This window comes from Lactuca serriola, chromosome 1 (genome assembly GCF_051521515.1).
Source record: "Lactuca serriola cultivar US96UC23 chromosome 1, Lser_US96UC23_V15, whole genome shotgun sequence".
NCBI classification, from domain to species: domain Eukaryota; kingdom Viridiplantae; phylum Streptophyta; class Magnoliopsida; order Asterales; family Asteraceae; genus Lactuca; species Lactuca serriola.
In genome coordinates this window covers 17,564,242-17,588,359 of record NC_136408.1, presented here as the reverse complement: position 1 = coordinate 17,588,359, position 24,118 = coordinate 17,564,242, and the positions used below count along the sequence as shown (strand labels likewise).

The window sequence follows — 24,118 nt, the reverse complement described above, 5'->3', positions numbered from 1 at the left end:
AATTGCAATAAATATAGTAATAAATTAATATCAATTTCATTTGTCAACTTACTTTTTAATTTAAAAATTCTCAAAATTAAAGTTCATTAATTTCTTTTGTTTATTTATTTAAATTTAAAAGATAAAAAATATTTTTATTATAATAATTTATTATTTTTCTTATTTTCTTATAAATTCAAAGTTATCAAATATTTTGATTTTTATATTTAACTTTTTCTTTTTAAATTAACTCATTTATGGGTGTAAACTTATCTATTAACATTTGAAATGAATCAAATTATACACAAATTTATGAGAATCTTGCATAATACTTAAAAATGTTATTTTTAATTGATAAATAAAGTATGGTGGCAAGAAAATTGTTTGGGCGAGTAATATCTACGGTTTATAATTGAAACAACTGAACTAAAAGAGATATCAGTTGTGTTTTAGGGGAAGCAACCCTGTGATGGAATCTGAGCAAGAACGACTCTGAATCTCTGATGCGTTTGTGTGTGTTGTCTGTGTGTGACAGTTGGAATCCCTCGATACTTGGGCATCGCTTCAAAATCTTCTCAACCTCTCTCTGCCGTAGATTTTCTAATCCCCACGGAGGTCAACGGCGGCGGCTATTCTCTTTTCTCCACCATTTTCTCCTTCTGAGACGTCTTTATTTCCGTAATAGTTATCGTAAGTGCGTAAATCTCTAACTTATAGCTTTAAATCAAAGCCTACTTGAATTTCACTAGATAATTCATTCTCTCTCCCTCTCTTGTACACAATTACAGAGTAATTTGAGAAATGGTACTTTTGAATTCCTGTTATGCGACTTTTCCGAATTGGTATTTGGTGATGTGGTAATTTGGAAATTGATACCTGTTGTTGAACTCATGAAATTTAGTTTGGTGATTAGTAATTACGTAATGTAGTTGGATAGAATTCCTGCTTTCATCGCTTTTCTTCTGGTTTTTTTTTTAAACTCATCCGAAAAGCACTTTAATTGTGTAGTTGGAAGAGTGGCATCCATGAATTAGAAGGACATTTAGGGTAAGACGCAGAAAACAAATGTGAACCATAAAAGCTTAGAGTGGATTTTAGTTTAATATCATGAATAGGAGTTCTCTTAGATAGATGTTAACACTAATTTGGTAGACAATGTGCACCTATGATATACAACTTCTTTCAATTTTCAGTGTCGTTTTGAACATTTTGATGCTCCTAATGCATTTGCAGATGGAAAGAAGCATGGAGGTTTATGGCCCACCTGTTAAAAGGAGGAGGGTATCACATCCACACCGAGTGAACCATTCTGAATCTAACAAAGAGCCTAATCTGCTCCCCCCAAATGGGAGCACAGATATTAGTATGGCTTGCATAGATGAAGCAACTGCAACTGTTTCTCCAGCAGACATGCCAAATATAGAAATGGTAGTCAAACAGGATGACACATTCAATAATGGGAAAGAAAGTTTAACCGAGGGCTCCCAGATTGACTGTTTTGCCCTTGAGCAAGAAAGCGAAAAGAACAAGGATAAGATTGTGATGGGAGGATCAGAATCATCTACCAGTGAAGATAGGAGTCATCCCAGTGATAAACACACAGAACTGAAGATGGATGTGGTTAATTCAATAACTAAAATGGATGCAATTAAAGAAAATTTTAGTGAAGTTAGGAATGAAGATAATTTTCATTCACATCCTAGAAAAAAGCTTCTTGTCCTTGATGTGAATGGGTTGATTGTTGATATTGTAGCAGATCCAGATGAAGCCTATAGAGCCGACACAATAATAGGGTCAAAATCAGGTAGGGATTTGGTTTTAAGAGTAAAGATTTAAAATTTATTCCTCTATGTCTATGCTACTCAACTAATTTCTAACTTAATTTTTCTTTGCTGTTGTAGTTTATAAGAGACCATATTGTGACGAATTTTTAAATTTTTGCTTTGAGAGATTCAATGTAGGTGTCTGGACATCAAGAACAAGGTACTCTAATTTTTCAGCTTATAACTACTTTATTCTGTCTTCCATTGGTTCCCTCATTCCATCAAATTGAACATTTTTGTCACTTGTATGGAATGTATTTCATCAAATTTATTTCTTACTCTGTTTTTTTTTCTTATCAATGTTTATGAACCTCCTCCAGAAGAAACATAGAACGGGTCCTTGACTTTCTCATCAAAGACACTCAGCATCAATTGCTTTTCTGTTGGGTAAGTCATATCTTCTGTACTTCTTTGGCATTGTAGATGTATCATGTGATTCATCTCTAAGCACCAAGTTATATTTTATAGGGTTATATGCAAGAAATAGCTACAAACATCTGTTGATTTGTTTATGATAGCATCCTACTTTCATTTCTTATTACAGCATTGTACTTTGAAAACTTGAAGCTATGCCATCTAAAATGTGCAAATTAATGAAAGTACATTGCTATTTCTTGCATTTAGCCCTATATCAGTATTAATATGATAAAGATTGGTTTTTGACACAGGATCAATCTCACTGTACTGAGACCGGTTTCAATACTATTGAGAACAGTGACAAACCCTTAGTTTTAAAAGAACTTAAAAAGTTATGGGAGAAACAAGATCCTAATCTTCCCTGGGAAAAAGGAGTCTATGATGAATCAAACACTTTTCTTTTGGATGATTCTCCATATAAAGCACTTCGCAACCCTGTAAGCTCTTCTCTTTTTATATTTTCTTTTCTTTTTATCATCAATTAAAGGTACCTAATTGGCTTCACAATTCACAATTCTTATTTTCAGCCGAATACTGCAATCTTTCCCTATACTTACAGTTATCGAAACACCCAAGATAATGGCTTAGGTGAGTCATTGTGTTTGTGTCCCATTTATTTCTGTAAGTAATATAAACCAATTGAGCCATAAATAGTTTGCATGTGCCAGCTGTCATATTCTTGATTTTCCATTACAGGACCTAAAGGTGACCTTCGAAATTATCTTGAAAAGTTGGCAGCATCTGATAATGTCCAAAAGTTTATACAGCAAAACCCATTTGGCCAACAACCTATTTCTTACAACAATGAATCATGGAAATTTTACCTTAAGGTTATTGGTGACAGTGCCACCTGTCCACAACAAGAAGCTGATGCTTCTAAATCTTGTTTTAGAAAGAAACTTTTAGTTATTGATGTGAGTGGGTTGCTTGCTGATGTTGTGTCACTCCCACGTGAAAGATATAAAGCAGACACAATACTGCAATATAAAGCAGACACGATACTACCAGGGTCAAGGGCAGGTATGGAAAGAAAAAAAATATATATATGCGTGATAATTGGGGGTTGATACTTCTTCAAGAAATTGTTGGATTTGATTGGTGTTTGGTTTTGCAGTGTTTAAAAGACCTTATTGTGATGAGTTTTTGCAATTTTGCTTTGATAGATTCAAAGTAGGTATGTGGGCATCAACATCAAGGTACTGTAATGTAGCGATAGGTAGGAGGGAATCAGTGAAGGAATGGAATAGCTAATTACTTCATTCCTTTGGAATGAAAATATATATATATATATATATATATATATATATATATATATATATATATATATATATGTTGGTTTTGTCCAATGGAATGTAATGACCCATTCCATTCCTTTATCATTCGATTCCATGGAACCAAACATGCCCTATTCTTCTGTTCTTTATTACTGTATTTTTTTCATATGATTTTTTATGCTGATACATGTTTACAAACTTGATACAGATTTCATACAGAACGGGTTCTTGACTTTCTTATGAGAGACACTCAACACAAATTGCTTTTCTCTTGGGTAAGCCCCATTTATTCTTCACCTGTATTATGTTGTTTATTCCATTATTATTATGCACTAATTTCTTTTTTTTTTTTTTTTTGCAGGATCTATCTGATTGTACAGACACAGGTTTTCGTACTGTTGAGAACATGAACAGACCCTTAGTTTTAAAGCAACTTAGAAAATTATGGGAAAAGAAAGATCCAAATCTTCCATGGGATATTGGAGACTATGATGAATCAAATACACTTCTTTTGGATACTTATCCATCCAAGGCTCTACTAAATCCCGTTAGTAGTCTCCACCATTTTCATATATTTCTACTTACTTGAATTTTTTTATTTATATTTCAGTTTCTTCTTTCCATTTCAGCCATACACAGCAATCTTTCCTTATGCTTACTGCTACTGGAAGACAGAAGATACTTCCTTAGGTAAATAAATCATCCTATTCACTTTTTTTTATAGTATTGCTTTCTTTTTTTTTTTATAAATTATTTTTTGTCCCATGACAGGGTCTGATGGGGACCTGCGAATATATCTGGAAAAGTTAGCAGCATCTGAGAATGTTCAAAAATTTGTGGAGCAAAATCCATTTGGCCATCGTCCCATTACAAGCAAAAATCTTTCATGGGGATTTTACCAAAAAGTTATTCGTGTCTTTACGTCAAAATCAGAAACCGACAACATTACTTCTTCCACTCTTCCAATCAAATCGGAATCAGAAGTCAACACTGTTACTGATTCCGCTCTTCCAACCAAATCGGAATCAGAATCCCACACTGCTACTGATTCCGCTCTTCCACCCAAATCGGAACCAGAAGCTGACACTATGACTGATTCCATTCTTCCAATCAAGTTGGAACAGGAAGCCAACACTGTTACTGATTCTGCTCTTCCACCAGAGGCCGACACTATTACTGATACTGTTCTTCCAACCAAATTGGAACCAGAAACCGAGACCATTACTGATTCCGCTCTTCCAACCAAATTGGAACCAAAAGCCGGCGCTAGTACTGATTCCATTCTTCCAATCAAGTTGGAAAAGGAGGCCAACACTATTACTGATTCCGCCCTTCCAAACAAATTGGAGCAAGAATACGGCGCTATTACTGATTCCATTCGTCCAATCAAGTTGGAACAGGAGGCCAACACTGTTGCTGATTCCGCTCTTCCAACCAAATTGAAACCAGAAGCCGGCGGTATTACTGATTCCGCTCTTCCCACAAAATCAGAACGGGAATCTAACACCAGTCCTGCTTCCCTTGCTGAAACTATAAAGGAGCCAGAAACCGAAACTAATCCTGATTCAGCTGCTGAAACCCTAAAAGGTTTGTCACACTCACACTAACATTAAACCTGAGAATAACAGAACCTAAAATGAAGTGAGGCCATTTTGATACATGTTGTACTCTGTGTTCATATTTATAATTAGATGATCTAGGCCTAGATAGTTTGAACTTTGAACCTAGCACATATCACATATGCATTCTTTGATTGTTGGTTTTTGCATCCTGTTCCTGTTCCTGTTATGTTATATTTCTACCGGATTTTGTGAGCTGGTACTACATATGACACGAAGATGACAGCTGTTGGTGGTGCCGCTGCTGGTGGTGGTGGGGGATACAGTGGTTTCATGGTTTTTGATTTTGTAGGTGGACTGACCAACTGCACTGCAGTGATCTCATATTTATAGTGTTTCTTAGGTTGTCTGTAACACCAAATTTTGTGATGCTTGATTTTATATAAAACTCAATGAAATTGTTTAATCATCTGTTCCTTATTAGTGTATCCTCATCATGTCCTTAACTGAATGGCTATATGGGTTATACGTATGTGCAAATGGATGCATGTATAGATGTGTAAGTAGACAAAGGGATTTGTCTCTCTTTTTTCTTTTTGGAAAGAGAACTTCTTCTTGTGATTAAAACCGAATAAAAGCCATGGTCATGATGGAGTGTATTGACTTGTTTCAATAACGGTCTACTCACAAGTTCAATCTAGAGTGATGAACAAAAGAATCTAGTAGATACAGTTTATTTGATCCATGCCTTAAGCTTGAAACAAAAAAATTATGCCGACAAGGGAAATTTAGTGGACCAATTGACATTTACTACAAAGATTTTTTGTCACTAAATTTTCATGTTTGGTTCATATTATTTTGACGTGGTAGCATTGTATCCGTTGTTAGACGTTCTCCCCTACTTGATCCGACATTAGATTGTTGTCTGTTGCACAATTAGGAAAAAGTGGTGAAAGTTTTAAAGATTTCAAGATAATATGTAACCTTACAAGTGTTAAGTAAGCAGTAAGCACTACAAAACATTATGGACCAAAAGGACCCGGCTGGGTCGAGCTACTTGGTAGTATTAGGGTTTGATTGTAAATAGTTAAATGAAAGTCTAGGGTTTGATTTTAGGAGTGAGTTGTTCACTAAATAGTTTGTACAAGTGAAAATAATATAAAAAAATGACATATAATAAATACTTATAACCCACTAGTATATCCATCAATTCTTATGGATATCCAAAATCTATGGACCCACTAGATAGACATATATCCGCTAATTACCACACAGACACGACACCAGCTAAAGCCTAAAAACCCAAACCCACTTGCTATTTCTCCAGATTCCTCAATACCCAAAATCTCAATGCAGTTTAAGTCCAACAAATAATAACTATTCTTAATAAACTTTCTCAAAACATCCGTAATTATCTATAAACTTTACGGTGAAATCTCAATAATTAGGATGTTACATTATAATAATAACAATATCTAATATTCTAATTACACCTATTATATATATATATATATATATATATATATATATATATATATATATATATATATATATATATATATATATAAAAGTGAATATGTGACTGTCATGTATGTAATATTAGGTATAGAACCATCAAAATTGACTTCATTTTAATTAAAAAAAACACAATTTTTTTCATTATTAGCTTCTTTTTATATATGTTCTCTCATAAGTAAAGCGTTAATCCACATGACTCAAAAGGAAAAGAAAGGAAAGGCATTGTATGCATATGAATTATGAGCCACATATAACAACAATAATGTAACGAATATAGGCTCAAATCATTTCTAGTTGGTCCACTCAATTCATATGTAGAGTGTAGACAGTAGACTCACCCTCACACTCACCCCCAACTGGCAATCATGCATCAAGGACATTTTCTAATGTCCATCGTCGAATATATATACTTTTAAATCATAACTTACCAGCTTTTTATACACTTGATATGTATCTTAAGAAAGAATTGCACTGTTTTATAATACAACAGAAAACAATTAATATTGATTATTGATTATTGATGTGTATATATGTAATTGAATGTGATCATAACTTTCCAAAGTTGGAGCGGAGAATCATGTGACATTCAAAAAGGAAAACATCAAAGAAGGGGAGCGGAAAAGGTGTATACACTTGGAAAATAAGTTTTTTTTTTTTTTTCAAAAATCGATATACATTTCAAAAATTATAAATTTCGAATTTATTATAACTTATTATGCTATCAGATTTATTTATTTTTTCAAAAATCGACATAAACCAGTTGAAAATAATTGGACACGGTTTTTATAGGGAATTTTTTTATTTTAATTTTTTTAAAGTTCATCTTTTAACCAACTTGGTTACCCTATTGACTTTCTTTTCTTTTGTGTTACATATTGCTGCATGATTAGAGTAGGATTGGTTAAACTATCCCATAAAAATAGAGTTGGGACCTTGGCCCTCAACCACATGCATGTGACTTCCCTTATTGCATGTGAAACCTTAATTATATATATATATATATATATATATATATATATATATATATATATATATATATATATATATATATATATATATATATATATATATATACAGAGAGAGAGAGAGAGAGAGAGAGAGTTTTATACTAGTTGAACTTTTTATTTCATCTTAGATTTTCACTTGAACTAAAAGTACACCATGCTAAATTGCTAAGACGTAGACCGGAGTTTATCAATTAATCATCTAATATCTATTTTAACCACAACGAATTCGATTGACCGGACATAACTTCAACTACTGCATTAGGTAACCATTAATTTATCTATGTTTGATGATTAAAGGTGTGCATTGATTTTATTGTGATGGTTGTTGTTTCATATATTAATACTCTTAAATTAATAATAATAAATTTCAATTTATTATTATTACTATTTCTATTAGTTATTTTATTTTATATTTCAAACTTGAATATTAGATTAAAATAAAAAGCAATAACATGTTTTTATTAATTTGCTTATTACTACGTTTTTTCTTATCATAAAATGATATTTTGAAAACCACTCTCAATTATAGAAAGATTATGCAAATTAATACAAATAAAATTTTATTGATATTATGAAAGTACAATGTCTTGTTACGGAAATTAATCTAAGGCTTGCCTCTATTCTATAGAAACAACATATAAAAAAAGTGTGATAATTATAATATTTAAATAAATAAAATGTGGTGTTATTCTTATATTTAGCTCTTAAAACCTACCAAGATCATAGTTAGTAGTACTATTATCAATTATTTTGAATTTAAATATAATATTTATTGTATCTTTTAGGGTATATTTGGCATACTGGCTAAAAAACTAGATGTTAGCTAAAAACTAGCCGATAAATAAAAAGTTAGCTAATAGCTGAAAAGTTAATTGATAGCTTATAAGTTATCTGATAAAAAATAACGTTTGGTAAAACTAGCCGATAAAATGACATAAAATGATATTTCGGATAATGAGTGTTCTAATTAATGGTACATTTTGAACAGTTTAAAAAAGCTTTTGAAAAACTTGTCGAAAAAAGTTTTTAAAAAGTTAGGTTATAACTTATAAACTATTTTTTAGTTTGTCAAACATGACAACTTATAAAAACTCGAAAAATAAATTAATTTATCAGCTAATTGTGGCATGTCAAATACAGCCTTAATGTAGCTATTTTTCAAAAAATAAAATTCTTATCAACTTGAGAACTAAAGTTAATCGGTTGACATTTAAAAAATCACATCCATGATCCACCACAAATGGAATATATAGTATTTTGGTTTCATTAACCCTAAGATCAAGTTTTCATAGATGTGAGTTATGATAATCGAATTATAGTTAAATCTAAAAATATTATTAATGTAAACCTAAGGTATTGTCTTCTCTTGCTTTAAATGGCGTAAATACTTCACCTAATTAAAGATGGTTATTTGATGTAAAAATACGTTGTCATAAAAAAAAGTGCTTAAATTATCTTGTTATTGTGTACATTTACCCTGATGCTTTATAATATATTATATTGTATAAACAATTTTTTAAAATCAAACCCCATTTATTAATTAAATTACATTCCACATGTAACCTTTCTTCAAAACTATAAAAAAAATCCCACGATCCAATATTCACATTTCACAACCCTTATTCCCTTAATACTCAATTCTCTGTAAAACCACCCCAAAAGAGAAAGAGAAAACATACCCTTCTTCAACCTTCAGACCATATATTCTCCTGGGTTACATTGATATTTGCAAATTACAAGGTAAACATGTGCATATGATAATTTGCATTACAACGTCGTTAATCTGTAATCGGTAAGTAAATCCTTTTTGTTTCTAACCATACGTCCATACCCATACCAATTTTAAATTTTGTTTTCTATTCTGTAAAACATATGCATTTTCATCTTAGGCTCCTTCTAATCTTCTGCTCCCAACGTAATGTGTTAACAAAATCACATCTTGTATACAAATCCCATAGGGAACAAACTGCGTTTGGGATTTACTGATTTTATTCCCGTGGCCGTTTTCTCCTTCTTGAGCTCAGCTCAGTTGGAGAGTTTAATTCTTGAGGGCACATTCTGGGAGCGTTTGCTCATATAGTAAGAGTCTTAGAGAGAGGCATTCAATTTCGTTTCTGATGTATGAGAATTTTGGTTGAGATCACAGGAATTAGAAGGGTGGATCACATTTGAAATGATTGCAAATTTTTGAGATTGAAGAGAGATAGTAAAATAGGAATTTGTGCTTGATATCTCTCCTTGCCTTCCAACTGTTTGATATTTTGTTTGAGAGAAAAAAAGAGAAAAGTTGACTAGATTGATTAACCTATAACATTAACTAATGGTCAATGGATAATGTTCAAGTCTTCAAGATCCATTTTGCATTTAAAAAGACTCCACCTACAATCAAAAGTCAAAAGATGAATCTAAGGGTTGTGAAGGGGAAGAACAGTATGATGAAAGGGTGAGCACTCAAATGGCTGCAAAGTATTTGCATTCACTGGCAGATGAAAATCCAGATCTGAGGAAGCAAATAGGATGCATGACAGGTGTCTTTCACATCTTTAATCGCAACCAGATTGTTTCCAGAAGCCATGGCCATAGAAGCCTTCCTCATGGTAATTCATAACTTTTTTATGATAAGTTCTCTTTGTTACGATTTTCTCTCGTTAATATATGCAAAAAAAGGTAAATGTAATTGTTGATTATCTTCACTAAATTTTCATGCAGGTGGTTTGCTTTTCAACAATGGGACGCCTGAAAGAGAGTCAAGTGTAATTTCCCAAAGAAGCCCAAATATGGTATGTGTAGTTAAAAGTTGAAATACTCCAACAAACTATGTCCATTGTAACGGGTTGAAATGTTTTTTTTTTTTTTGTAATTTTTTTTCTTAAAGTTTGTAGAGACAACAAGGTAGATAATAGAGCAATAAGTTGTAGAGATATAATTCTCATTCATAATTTACTCTAACTTTACGCATTTATTTTTTCAGGAAAAACATTCAAAAAAGCAGTATATGGAAAAACACAGGGTATCCACAGAATCATATAAAGAATCTATATCCTCATGGTCTCCTCCATCTCCCTTTTCTTATGTGAATAGAAGATCAAATCCAGAAACTGATAAATCAAGTGCTTCTGGACATCAGAATCTTGACCTTAGAGATGTAGTCAAAGACTCAATGTATAGAGAAGCCCGTGGGTTATCACATAATGTTCTTGTTGAACTTGAAGAACCCGATTGGTATTGTAATGAAGCTAATGAATTTTCAAGATCAAACTCTTGCCAATTTAAAGATGGGTTTTCTAAAATTTATCCAAGATTTTCGTATGATGGACATACAGCAACCCCAAAGCAACTGAAAGAACTTCCAAGACTTTCTTTAGATAGTAAAGAGAGATCCATACGTACTCTTAACTCTATTTCACTTGTACCCTTTAAACCATATGATTCAACATCTAACCTAAATTCAAGAAACCCTAATGAAAAATCCCTGATTCAGACCAAACCACCCAGTGTTGTAGCCAAGTTAATGGGATTGGAAACTTATCCCAATTCCACATCAACCAGCAACAAGGATCTTGATTTGTTGTCAAAATCTTTAAAAATCCCTAATTCCACAAGAGAACAGGCATTTGAATGTTGGAAAAATCCCGACATGAAACCGATTTCTAGGGTTCCAATTGAAGCAGCACCATGGAAGTATCCACATGGTGGTCAAAATCCTCAAAAACAATCTCCTCGTGTTACTAAATCCACTTCTGTTTACAGTGAAGTGGATAAAAGATTGAAGAATCTTGAGTTTTTAGAATCTGGAAAGGATCTCAGAGCTCTTAAACAGATATTAGAGGGAATGCAAGCTGTGGAAGCAAGAAAAGGCGAAAGAGACAATACAGTTGATCATCAAAGGCCACCATCTGAGAATGTTTCAACTGGTCAAGAATCACATATTGTCATCATGAAACCAGGAAAGATTATTGAAAAGGGTTTTATAAATAATAATAGCAATAAAAAGGTTAAAGATCCAAATACTGAAATTACAGATTCTTCTTGTAAACCAAGAAAGCAATCAGAGTGTAGGTCTCCTAATAGGAGGAGGCAGAGTTGTAGTTCAACACAAGAGGTATGTTCTTGTATTTTTATACTTTACTTCCACTGAATTTCAGTCTCCTTATATTTTTATTAATATTATTTCCAGAAATCAACCTTGATTGTGAAAGTGGATGAATCAGAATATCCAAGTCCAGTTTCTGTTCTTGATGATTCAGTCTATATGGATAATTCACCTTCACCCGTGAAGAAACAGACACCAAATACCCAAAAAGGTACATTTCTATTTCTTACCCATAATAATTTTATTCATATATCATGATATGATGATATGAAACTAAAGTTACTTTTTGATTAACAGATTATTCTAAACAAAAGCGTGAAAAACTTAAGAAAATTGAAGATTTGGTTGAAAAACTTAAGAGACTAAACTCCAGCCACAATGAAGCTCACACAGATTACATTGCATCACTATGTGAAAACACAAACCCTAACGACAGATACATTTCAGAAATCATGTTAGCTTCTGGACTCCTTCTTCGAGACCTTGAATCTTTTGAGTTTCATTCCTCTGGTCACCCGATTAACCCTGCGCTGTTCTTGGTGTTGGAACGAACCAAATTTGGTAATTTACAGAAAGAGAAGTTTCACAGGAAGCTAATCTTTGATGCTGTTAATGAAATTCTTGTGGAGAAGTTAAATTCGGTTTCATTGATTGATCAGAATCCTCGAGAGCTTTTGAGAGAGGTGTGTTTGGAGATAGAAGAGATGCAGGTGGAGAAGAAAGGTGAAAGGTGTGATGTTGGGGAGGAGGAGGAGGAGGCGGGGGATGAGTTTAAGAGGATTTTGAGGGAGGATGTTGTGAGACGGCCGGAAAATTGGAGGGGGTTTTATGGTGGATGTCCGGTGGTGGTTATGGAGGTCGAGTGGTTGATTTTTAGGGATTTGGTTAATGAATTGGTTGTGATGGAAAGTGAAGCTGCAGATAGTTGTTAACTTGTTATTGAAGTGACCACCTGTGACTTTTTCCGGCGGGAATTTGTTAGTGTAGGGAAGAAGACTGTTAATTTGTTGATACTTTTGCAACTCTAAAATTAAAAATCGGTGATCAAAAATACCGATCTTGTGCGGAAAAGTGTGAGTGATTAAGGACCGATGTGTTTGACCAGTCCATGATTGATTATTATAAATAAGCATTATTTATTGAATTATATAATAAACGTTACATACATTATCAATTTACCGCAATTTATTAGTTTTAGAGCTTATAAGATGTCAAGCATATAAAACATTTAACCAAAAACAAATAGAAAACAAATAAAATTACAAGAATTATAGAAAAGCATCTTTTGTATACCTTATTATAAATTTACAAATAAAATACTGCTCATACGAATATACAAACAGGCGGAACTACAATAATTTTAAAAGTTACAAACAAAATTACATTACATGAAAATGAAATAACTTGCGAAACTAATCTTGCTGCCTAACGAAATCGAAAGGGAAAAAAAAGTCCGGGCCGATCCAAATAAAACCAATCCAAAACTAGTCTAACCTGTAAAAAAACCGCAAATAGTAAAAAAAATGGAGGTGTTTTCAAAAAATAGACATAAAAATGGATTTTTCCAGCTATAGACACAGATTCCGCGGAATGACGTCATCTCCGCGGAATGTATCTTGAGGGTTTTTTTTTTTTTCTTTTCTTCACATCGATTCTTCGGGGTTTATATTAATTCTCCAACTAATTATTTTCAAGTAAAGATTATAATAGTATCATAATCTTTTCTTAAAAATAATTAGTTTGGGAAATGAATATAAACCCCGAAGAATCGATGTGAAAAAAAAAAAAAAAAAAAAAAAAACACTAGAGATCCATTCCTTGGAGCTACCCACGCGGAATGAGTTCATTCCTCGGAAGTAGCTCCGCGGAATGGATCTTTAGTGTTTTTTTTTATACATTGAGTTATTTACGATTTTGCCATTCCGCGGAGCTACAATGGATTCCGCGGAATGCATGTCTATATCCGGAAAAATTCATTTTTATGTCTATTTTTTGAAAACACCTCCCATTTTTTGACTATTTACGGTATTTTCCCAAAAAAAAAACTTTGGCTAATAAAAGATTATAACCACCGGTGTTGACCATGCCATTATGGAGTGTGGACTAGTCTAAAAGGTTGTTTGTTTGACATCTTAATGATCTTATAAAGAGGTTGGATCTTAATCGTTCAAATTCAGAGCGTTTGGTTAAAACATTTTTAACCTCTTAATCGGCCAGATGTAGCAAAATTCCATCGGTAAGTGACAAGGAGGAGTCTGGATGAGAAAATTTCCATCTGATACCCTTTCCTTAGAAACACAAGATCGTCCGCCACATTTTTCTTTCTTCCTCTTCCCATTGAGCAGTCTTCCCCGCCATTCTACCTTTCTCAGATGATGATTTTTACCGTTCCAATCTCCAGCAGCGCCACCCGTCTACTCCTTCGTCGCATCCCCCCTCACCGTCTCCCCCATCGTTGGTAATTTCTTACTCTGTTTCTTTGTGTTTGGTTTTTTAATCCACCTTTTGGTCGTTTTTTTCAAGCCCTAAAAACCTGTTAGGCTCGATTTGTATAAACTTTGTGTTTGAACTGTGGTCTTCTTGCTCGAATTTTTTAGCGTTTATGTGAATTTATTTTTCTGTTAGCTTCTTGCTCTGTGTTTGAATATCTGAAATATATGTTCACTTTGTTACTGAAGTATGCTATGTTCAAACAAATTTTTTATTCTTGTTTTTTTACTTTATCTGATTTATGATGTTTTTTACCTGCAGACCATGGGCACACAGTAGTAGTGTTCTTAGTAGAGGATGTTGATAAGATTAGAATTTTGTATTTGCCAAGTAATTTAATAGAATTTTAGTTAAAGTTATGGATATTTAGACAATTTTGGGTTACAAACTTTGTTGATTTTAAAGTTATGTTGAATATTTGGTATTAAATTGTATTTACAGTCATGGATTTTATGAATAGTTGTGTGAAAAACTTTGTTAATAGAAAATCTGGATAAAGACAATCTTGAAACTTGTATTCATGAAATTACAACTTATGGACGTGATGTGAGTAGTTTGAGCAAACAACAACAATAGTTCAATGGGTTAAAATTGTCAGTTTCATCATTAAGAGACAAACATTCAGATGCCTTACCAAACATCAATTTATCATTTAGATACTGATTCATATAAAGCATCTATATCATCCAGGCCTCTGCATCATTCAGGTATGAATAATCCAGATGCTACCAAACAGCCCCTAAGTTAATAGTTACATTAACCGGTAACCATTAGTCTACCCCGGATAAACTACAATGCACTTGGTTTTTTTGTGCCCTTAAAAAGTTTTCAAAATGTTAGGGGTGACAAATTGGGTCATCGTGTCATGTTTTTGTCTGACACGACACTACACAGCAATGTTTTTCGTAACACGAACACGACACGATTTCGTGTTTTTTTCAACTAACTCAAAAAAAATCGATTAAAAAACAACAAACATGACACGATACGACAAAGATAATATAATATAATATAATATAATATAATAATTAATTTATTTAATTAATACTTAATCATACATAACATGACAAACACGACTAACAATTGCTAAATCGTGTCAATTTTGTGTCGAATTTTGAACACGAACATGACACGACATGGCGTCATGTTTTTTATATTTGACACGAACACAAAACAAGCATGAATTTGAATTTCAGTTTCGTCCAAATTCGTTTTGTGTCGTGTATTTTTGTCGTGTCGTGTCATCAATTGTCACCCCTACAAAATGTCCACTTCAAAGACAAATAAAATTGAGACTAGACCAATCTTATCTTGATCTAAATTTATCAGTTGGCCTATTTTTGTATATCTATGAATTTGTATATGTTTGGCCTATGTATGTTGTACAAGTATATATTCCTTTGCTTAATGAGAATTGGGATTCATTTTTGAACAACAAACATTGTGTATACTTTAATATTAAACCATAATACAGAAGTAGCTATAAAAATATGTAATACAATACATCCATGGATCGAACCGGGTAACTACAAGTTATATAACCTCTATGAAATCATTTATCACTCAACTGGACCCTTACTCATATCAGCTTTACGTGGTCCTTAATCTATTTCAACAAATAAGATTTAAGCTTTATAGGCTTAGTGAGTAATCATAAATAACAATACAAAGCACTAATACAACTAACAACTGGACCCTTACTCATATCAGCTTTGGTATGATTGGTGGTTTGGATCTTAAGTACAGTTGTGTTTTTGAGCCATGCATGAGATTTTTATCAAAAACCCTTATTTTGACTCATTATGGCTTTAATACATGCATTGGACATGCATGTGTATAAAGCACCAACTTTTATGTTAGTTTTGGTGTTTGAAACCCTTCTGGGGTTAATGGGCTAAGGACTTTTTGGAATAAGTTCTTATTGGGTGAATCCATGTCTTTTTTAGCCTTTTTGGAACCTAGGGTTTAAGGTTTTGACCTTTTGGGTGGTCTTAATGGATAAAGTTGGAGGGCGACTGGGAAATGCCCGACTATATGGTTATATGAGGGCCACGACGTGGCGGTTGATTAAAGTCAACATTGACCATTAACTTTGATCGTTGAATTTTCTGCTCGAGTTGACTTTTGGCCAAACTCCTAGTTTTGGAAAGAGAACTAAGGGTTATCTTGTGCGGCTGTATAGGTGGTGTATAGAATTTGTCTTCTTGGCAGTTATAGCGGTAACAGTCGATCATCGTCTGATAGGTGAGACTTCTCACTGTACTTGTGGGTCCAAGGCATCAATGTCGACCCACTGGATTGTGTTATGTAGAACGCTAGTTGTCTTCATAATACTTGCGTAGAAGACCTCAGGGGTAGCCAGTGGCACTTGTATGAAAGACCATGGGGCTAGCCCATGGCAATTGCATGAAAGACCATGGGGGTAGCCCATGGCACTTGGTTGTAAGACTATAGGGGTAACCGATGACGTTGTAGGAAAAGACCATCGGGCAGCCCATGGGAACTGTATGTATGGCATGTGGTATTTTGGGGAACTCGCTAAGCTTTGTGCTTACGGTTTTGTGGTTTAACATTTCCCGGTACTTCTGGTTCGAAAGGGAAGGGCCCGACATGATCGCACAGGATCCCCCCTCATGTTTCCGCATTTATGACCATTTGTACTCTAATGATTTGATAAATGGTATTGTGGTTAATTTTGAGACATCTGATTTATGGAATTAATGATTTTTAAAATGAAAAATTCTATCACTGTTTTGGGATGTTAATTACATTTTCAAACAACTGTTTTTTGGAACAAATGAGTTTTCTTAACTTGGGGTTTATGTAAATGATGTTTTTACCTTATCTAACAATGAAATTTTTATATGTGAAAATGGGACATTACAAGTTTGCTAAATTATCATTTTATGGTGAGCTAATTAAAAGCTAGTAAAAGAGGGTAAAGTGAAATTATATTTAATTTGAATTATAAGATCATTACCTGTAACGTCTGGGTTTCAGGGATAAGCATTTTTGTCAATGTAATAGTTTAGGTCAACTCTTGTAACTCTTTTTTTGAAGAAATAAAGATGAAATATTTGAGTATTATGTGAATTATGTGTGTTTATGTGCTTATTATTTAATTATAAATGTATAATTAATAAAGAATAAAAATAAGCGTCAAAATTAAAGTGTGAGATAAGCCCGATATCACTACATACAGTTGTAGTGGTTGAAACAAGGATTCCGGAGATATAAAGAACATCGAAATCCGAGTTATAACGAAAAAGTTATGACCCGTCGAAGTTTCGCAACAGAACCGACACGATATCGGGAAGCGTAAATAGTGAATTTACGATAGAGCGAGATTTAGCCTTAGCGCTCTAAACGAAAGTCGTAGAATATGATAAACTAAGAACATCGATAAAAAGAACGCCCAAATCTGACTTCGTATAAGGAAGTTATGATTTTTCTAAGATTTAGCATAGCAGTGCACAGCCCGAAATCTGAATTTAAGATCGGTCGATTTTTAGCCAACGGGATCTAAATGAAAGTTGTAGTACTCGTAAATACCAACGTGTGGATATAAAGAACGTCGATAATAGAGCTCGTATGCGAAAGATATGGACGAAGCTTAGTCCCTACTTTTCGAGCGCGGCGAATTCGATACAGTTTTGTAAATCCGAGATAGAATGAGAATTAGCCAACGAGGTCTAAATGAGAGTTGAATATATCATTAATAGGAACTCAACGGTAAAAAGAAAGACAAAAACGGAGCTCGTATGCGAAAGTTATGGACGAAGCTTAGTCTCTACTTTTCGAGCGCGGCGAATTCGATACAGTTTTGTAAATCCGAGATAGAATGAGAATTAGCTAACAAGGTCTAAATGAAAGTTGAAGATATCATTAATAAGAACTCAACGGTAAAAAGACATACAAAAACGGAGCTCCTATGCAAAAGTTACGGACGAAGCTTGGAGACTACTTTACTATACACTTCCTATAAATAAGAGATGAGCTCTTCATTATTTCCTCACACCTTCAAACCTTTCTTTCTCTCTCTAACTTCTCTCTAACCTCCCTAAACCCCTCCCAAGTCTAGGGAACCTCCCTATCACGAGAAGAAAGCCCCGGAGCGTCCGACGGCTCCGAGAAGAAAAGCTTTCGGCTCGGAAACGCTGCTCCAGCGAAGCCCGGTTTTTAATAAAAACCTGCTGTAAGTGAGTTACGCCTATACTATATTTAATATAGCTTTTATTTAATTATAGTAACATTATTAGGACCTTAAAATAATTATTTGGGCTATTATTATGAGTTATATTGAGTGTTATTTAACGTTTATATAATAGTAATAATAGCTATACTATTAATTAGTCGCGATTAACGTTAAAACTAAACTCTAGTGGTATTAATACTAGGTTTTGGTCAAGGAAAAATTGTTTTAAGAAGTAACGAAGAGCTGTCCGAGTTCCGAGTCACCACCTTACCAGGTGAGTGCATAATTACTTTCAGCTTACACATAGATATGAAGTATTTTATATAAATTACGTGCTATGTGTGCATATTATCTGAATACTTGCTATCTATGTTTGATGAACATTGTTATACATGTTTTCAATGATTTAAACTGTATATGTATTTTATATCTATGAAAATGTTGGGGTAAAACATGGGTAGATGTAATAGGTGATGTGTGATAAAATGAGGAGAGGCCTCGATGTTGATGTTGTTGATTCTGTCATCTAGCGGAGTATGGATGACGACCACGGACTCTTCTAGACAGTCCAGTGGAACACTAGCAGGCTCGCAACCTGTAGGTGTTTGTGAACGATGTGTTCACCGGTGTACTCCATCCCCCACATGGTTGCCTTTAGGACATTTATTGTTAAGGAATCCCCTTAGCAGTAGTGTCCATCCCGATGATGATCCTTAGACTAGGTCCCTTATGATAGGTGTTTAGGGACGTAAAGTGAGGATAACGGGAACGGGTAATCGGGTTATTGTTGTTTGATGAAATTAATAAACTTATTTATTGTGGGTTGAAAACCCTATGTGCTCACCAGGCTCCCAAGCCTGACCCACTCAGTTTTATGTATTACAGGTAGTGGCACTTGAGCATAGATATGATGTTTGGACGAGGGATTACGGATATAGGCCTGTAGATATGAAATAATGTAGTAAGGCTTATATTGTACTGTTTATGCTTTTGATTTGTACGAACATGACATCCCAAGTCTTTTAATGAAATACATTTCTATGAAAATGCTTTTGATAAATCTTTATCATATTTTGTTTTTGGGACAAATTCCGCAACACTTTTATTTAAAATGTTACTCTGTTTTTTAAACAAAACATAAACAAACCGGTCTTTTCTGGCCGTGATTTTGGGGATGTCACATTACCGATCCCAATTATTTAGGGATAATATAGATCAAAATGAGATAAGGTTTTAAAATCTTTAAACCATAATTGAAAGCAACATATAATTGGTCACCATCTCCCTTTTATCTCCTTTATCTCTATGTAACGCCTTGTTTCGAATCGTTCCCATTTTGGAGTGATTGGGTATTAGCAGGCTTCGGATCCTTGAGGAATTGTGTTTTGGACCTAGCTGGAGTTGGATAATGTAATTTGGATGTTCAGGTATTCAGTTTGAGTTTTGGGGTCAAAGGGCATTTCGATAATTTTTCAGCTCGGGCTTTTATGGAAAGTGGAGGTTCGTTTGGGATATCTTATAGCGAGTAGGAGTTGATAGTAGTGTACAACGTCTCGTAATGCCACACCCCCGAACCAAACGGTGGAAACGTCCGGGGGCTCGAATGACTTCATTCATGTAGTAACATCATAGTGCATATAATTGAAACATAACATCATCATCATCACACACGTAATATTACAACTGTCATTGTTTACATCAAGTATTGTATTTCAATATTACATGCCAAAATAATCCAAAGTTTGATGAAACATAACAAAACATCAAGGTATTCTTGATGACCAACCTGCTCAATGATTTCCTGAGAATACAAGTTAATTTAAAAAGGTCAACATATATAATGTTGGTGAGTTCATAAGCATGTTTAAGAAAAACGTTTTGTATTACTTTGTAAACACCAGAAAATTCGATATTTTCTGAAAAACGGTTTGAAATGTTTGTGTCCGATCTTGTATTAATACATGTGTGTTAAGGTTTGTGAGAATATAAAGAGAATGACCCCAGACAACCCGATGTTGTCTGTTTATGAAAATGTTGGAATCTCAACACCCGAGGTTGAGTACCAGTGCGTGTAGGTTACCGTGTTTCCACAAAAGATTATTTTTTGTAAATTTTATAATGGTGTTAATTCCTCTAATTGAGCCGTTATAACCATACTTGATAATGATAATTTTTCCTGTCATGACGTCTATTAGATGCCGACTTATTTAAGGTAAGGTCTGTCATCCTAGACTGACCTAGTCTAACTGTAGCGAACAACTCAGGTGTGGGGTGTCACCCCCATATAGACTATACACAAACTCTCGCTCTCTCCAGGAGACTCTGGTTATACTTACAGGCTAAGTTTGTACACTCATTTGGTGCCAAACGAAACGTCTCACTAGATCCATAATCGAATTTACGCGAATAAACATGAAAGGTATATTTCAGGCCCAATAAACATGTAAGTGGACAACTAAGGCCCACTAAGCATGTAAATTATATTCCAGGCCCAATAAGCATATAAGGTATATTTCAGGCCCAATAAACATGTAACTGGATAACTAAGGCCCATTAAGCATGTAAATTATATTTCAGGCCCAATAACAGTATAAATGACGTAATTGATTCGTGGTTTGTTACGTTGGTTGTTTAAGCTTCGTTGTTTACCAAAATGACAAAAAAAGCCCACCTTTTTGTAAAATGTCATTTTTGGTCCAAAAAACCAAAAATTTACAATTATGGCACATTTTTGGTAAAAATGACATTTTAGGTCCTTTAAGGCCAAAGTTTGCATTTAAGGCTAGTTTTAAGTAAAAATAACATTTTTAACTCACTTTTGTCAAAAATATCATTTTTGGCTAAATTATATGAAAATGTGATTTCTCGGCCCATTTATAAATATATTTATCTTTTTGGCCCAAGTTATAATAAATTTACATTTTCTGTTCTTCTTATCCAAAACTTACATTTTTGTCACAACTTTGTTGAAAATGACACTTAAGCCCATAGAAGTTCAAAATTTTACAATCTTGGCCCAAAACTCGTAAAAGCCCAAATGAGGCCCATTTATGAAAATTTACACTTTTAGCCCTTTTAAAATCACAAATACCATAAACATTTATATTTATCAAAATAAAACCTTTTTGGTCCCTTAAAACCGTGAGTTACATATAAATACTTCATTTTTGGTTATTTTGTCATTTTTGGCCCTCTTATGTAATTTTCTTAGTTTTAAGTAACTTTGAAGTGTTTAAAACTTTTTCTTTGCATAATATGTTGCAATAAATGTTATGTTCTACAAATATCATCATATTTTAACATATCTTCAAGTTTATGAAGTTTCTAACACATAATCACACTTATATCATGAAAAACACACAAAATCATGCATACACACATAGCTCTACACAAAACAACTTTTATTCTCCCCCAAAACATAGTAAAAACCAAAAATAGGGGGTATAAACTCACTTTCCTTTGTAGATTTCGGTTTTTGATGAAGAATGATGAGGATCTCGGCCCTAGAAGCTTCTTGAGTGGAGTTTTTCGAACTTAAGATGGACCTAAGGGCATGGATTATGAAATGATGCGTTAAGGAGTGAAGATTATCATAAAATGAAGTTAATCATCATGCTTAAAGATTAGCTTACCAAATGAGTGATGATCTTTAAAGAAAACCTTGGTGAACACACCCTAGTTCACGAATTTTTTAGGGATGAAAATGAGAGAACCTTAGATGGATTTGAGAGGAGTTGTATGGTGTTGGAAGTTTAAATAAAGAGTGTTGAGTGAAGAGAACTTTATCCGAGAATAAGAAGAGAGAATAAGAGAAGAGAGAAGTTATGACAAGATGGTTGCATGCATACATGAGAAAATCCTAGATATATGTTGTATAATTTGCATGGAAATCCATCTTGTAATGTTGAGGTGTCAAGCCATTAACTCACTCCTTTTTTTATTTTTTTTATTTTATATAACCGAGAATGGGGTAAAGAGGAAGAGAAAAGAATTAGTTTGGGCCATTAATAGATATATTCGAATGTTATAGGGTCTAATATGGAAATTTCGGCCCATTGGGCCCTTTTATGGGTTTACGGCCCAAAAGGGTGAACAAAATGGGTTTCCGGCCCATTAATGTTCAAGAATGTTGTTCACGGCCCATTAAGACCCATGAAAATGAGTTGAGTCATTTGAGGTCCAATAAGGCCCATAAAAGTGAAATGAGATATTTTAGGCCCAACATGGTCCAAAAAGTTATAGTTTCATGCAAGTGGGTCTAATTAGGGCCCAATTGAAGACTCTTAGCTTAAAAGAATCAAGTTGAGGGTTTATTGGCCCATTAGGCCCAATAATTGATTCCCGACCCATTAAAATGTTTGAATTAGGTTTTGAACTTCACGAGTGAGTTTTGATTCAAATGGTTGATTTTGTAATGAGCATAGTACATGACATCAACTTAGATTACAAATTATACAAGAGTTGATCTACATGAAGACAGAATTTCCTAGCTAATAAATGCTAGTTGTGACACGTAACCTCTTCGTGTGTCACACCCCCAAACCAGAACGGCGGAAACATCTGGGGGTGGATGACTTCATGTACAGTATCATAACAAATGAATAATAGTGATCAAAACCTTACAACAATCATGTTGTTAATTAAGTAGTTTACATTGTACACAAAACATTATTTCCTTGATATTAAATACATATGTCAAAAGTAAATAACGTGAGGCGGTGACGCCCCATCCTCAAAACCCCTTTTTGGTTACCTGTTTACTGATTTCCTGAGAATACAAGTGGTTTTGATAGAGTGTAAAAAGTGCCAACAATTAAGTTGCTGAATTCGTAAGATTTTTGCATGAGAAGAATTTGTACCTTTTCCTGGTAAAAATGATAGAGTGTACTTTTAGAAAATCCAATATTTTCTTTAAAAAAATGCGTTGTAAGTCTTAAATCCAAAGACTAAAAATGTAAGTAGTGTTGTACTGGGAAAATAGTATTATGAAGTTTTATCTTTATATAAAACTAATTGAATGTATGTTAACTCCTTAAACCAAATGTTTTGTTAATACCCCACGTGAGTTATCATAACCATGCTAGCGACTAGTGGCCTGCTACAACGTTCTTCAGGCATCGGAATGTTAGACATTTGTCACCCTAGACATGTCGGTCTAACTGTAGCTAACAGCTTAGGTGCGGGGTTGTCAATCCCGTATAGATCTATACACAAGTGTCATGCTCTATTACCGAGACTCTGGTTATAATTCAAGACTTCAGTGTGTACTCTGGTAGGTACGGTGAAGCCAAATGTCTCACAAAATTGTATCAACCGGTTTACGTATAGTGTATTGAAAACCCTTTTTCTTGTAAATGAAAGTAGACAAAATTGCAAAAATGGTCCCTGTGGTATGCAATTTTTTGGGGTTTTAGTCCAAACCCCGAATTTTTTGGATTCATGGTCATTTTGGAGTGGTTTGTATGTGAAAATAGTCTATCCGAAAATTAAAATGACTATAATACCATTGGGGTATTTATTTTTATTTTCCTTTCATTTTTTTAAATTTAAGATTTATTTATTTATTTTAACAATTAAAAAAATAATAGAGGACCCACCCCTCTCTCTCTTTCTCTTTCTCCAAGCCAAACACCCCTCAGAATATGTGCAATGACGAGAGGAAGAGTCGGTTGTGAACTCGTCGACTGCCACCACCATATTAACCCACCACCACTGCCATCAACTTGCAGCCTTCCCCTTCCTTCTCGTCGTGAACCGCCGGAT

At 33.9% G+C, this 24,118-nt stretch overlaps 2 protein-coding genes across 5 annotated transcripts; both read left to right on the top strand.

Annotated features, from left to right (window-relative positions):
- The first annotated feature begins 393 nt into the window (after positions 1–393).
- Positions 394–5,518, top strand: LOC145060989 (uncharacterized). 2 transcript variants are annotated; one of them, XM_079008369.1, is made up of 12 exons: positions 394–669; positions 1,213–1,783; positions 1,881–1,962; positions 2,123–2,189; positions 2,471–2,656; positions 2,747–2,807; positions 2,916–3,239; positions 3,334–3,415; positions 3,702–3,768; positions 3,855–4,040; positions 4,123–4,183; positions 4,265–5,518. In XM_079008369.1, the coding sequence occupies exons 2-12, from the start codon at positions 1,213–1,215 to the stop codon at positions 5,098–5,100; spliced, it is 2,523 nt and encodes an 840-aa protein (XP_078864495.1). In that variant the 5' UTR covers positions 394–669; the 3' UTR covers positions 5,101–5,518. The 2 variants fall into 2 exon arrangements, with proteins under 2 accessions (XP_078864495.1, XP_078864564.1); XM_079008438.1 differs by having other exon boundaries at positions 394–673.
- A 3,659-nt stretch (positions 5,519–9,177) lies between these two features.
- On the top strand, positions 9,178–12,835 carry LOC145060677 (protein LONGIFOLIA 1-like). Of its 3 annotated transcripts, none has more exons than XM_079008267.1 (6): positions 9,178–9,317; positions 9,724–10,174; positions 10,287–10,357; positions 10,549–11,679; positions 11,755–11,881; positions 11,968–12,835. In XM_079008267.1, the coding sequence occupies exons 2-6, from the start codon at positions 10,033–10,035 to the stop codon at positions 12,600–12,602; spliced, it is 2,106 nt and encodes a 701-aa protein (XP_078864393.1). In that variant the 5' UTR covers positions 9,178–9,317; positions 9,724–10,032; the 3' UTR covers positions 12,603–12,835. The 3 variants fall into 3 exon arrangements, with proteins under 3 accessions (XP_078864393.1, XP_078864392.1, XP_078864389.1); XM_079008266.1 differs by having other exon boundaries at positions 9,178–9,369; XM_079008263.1 differs by having other exon boundaries at positions 9,178–10,174.
- Positions 12,836–24,118: the final 11,283 nt, after the last annotated feature.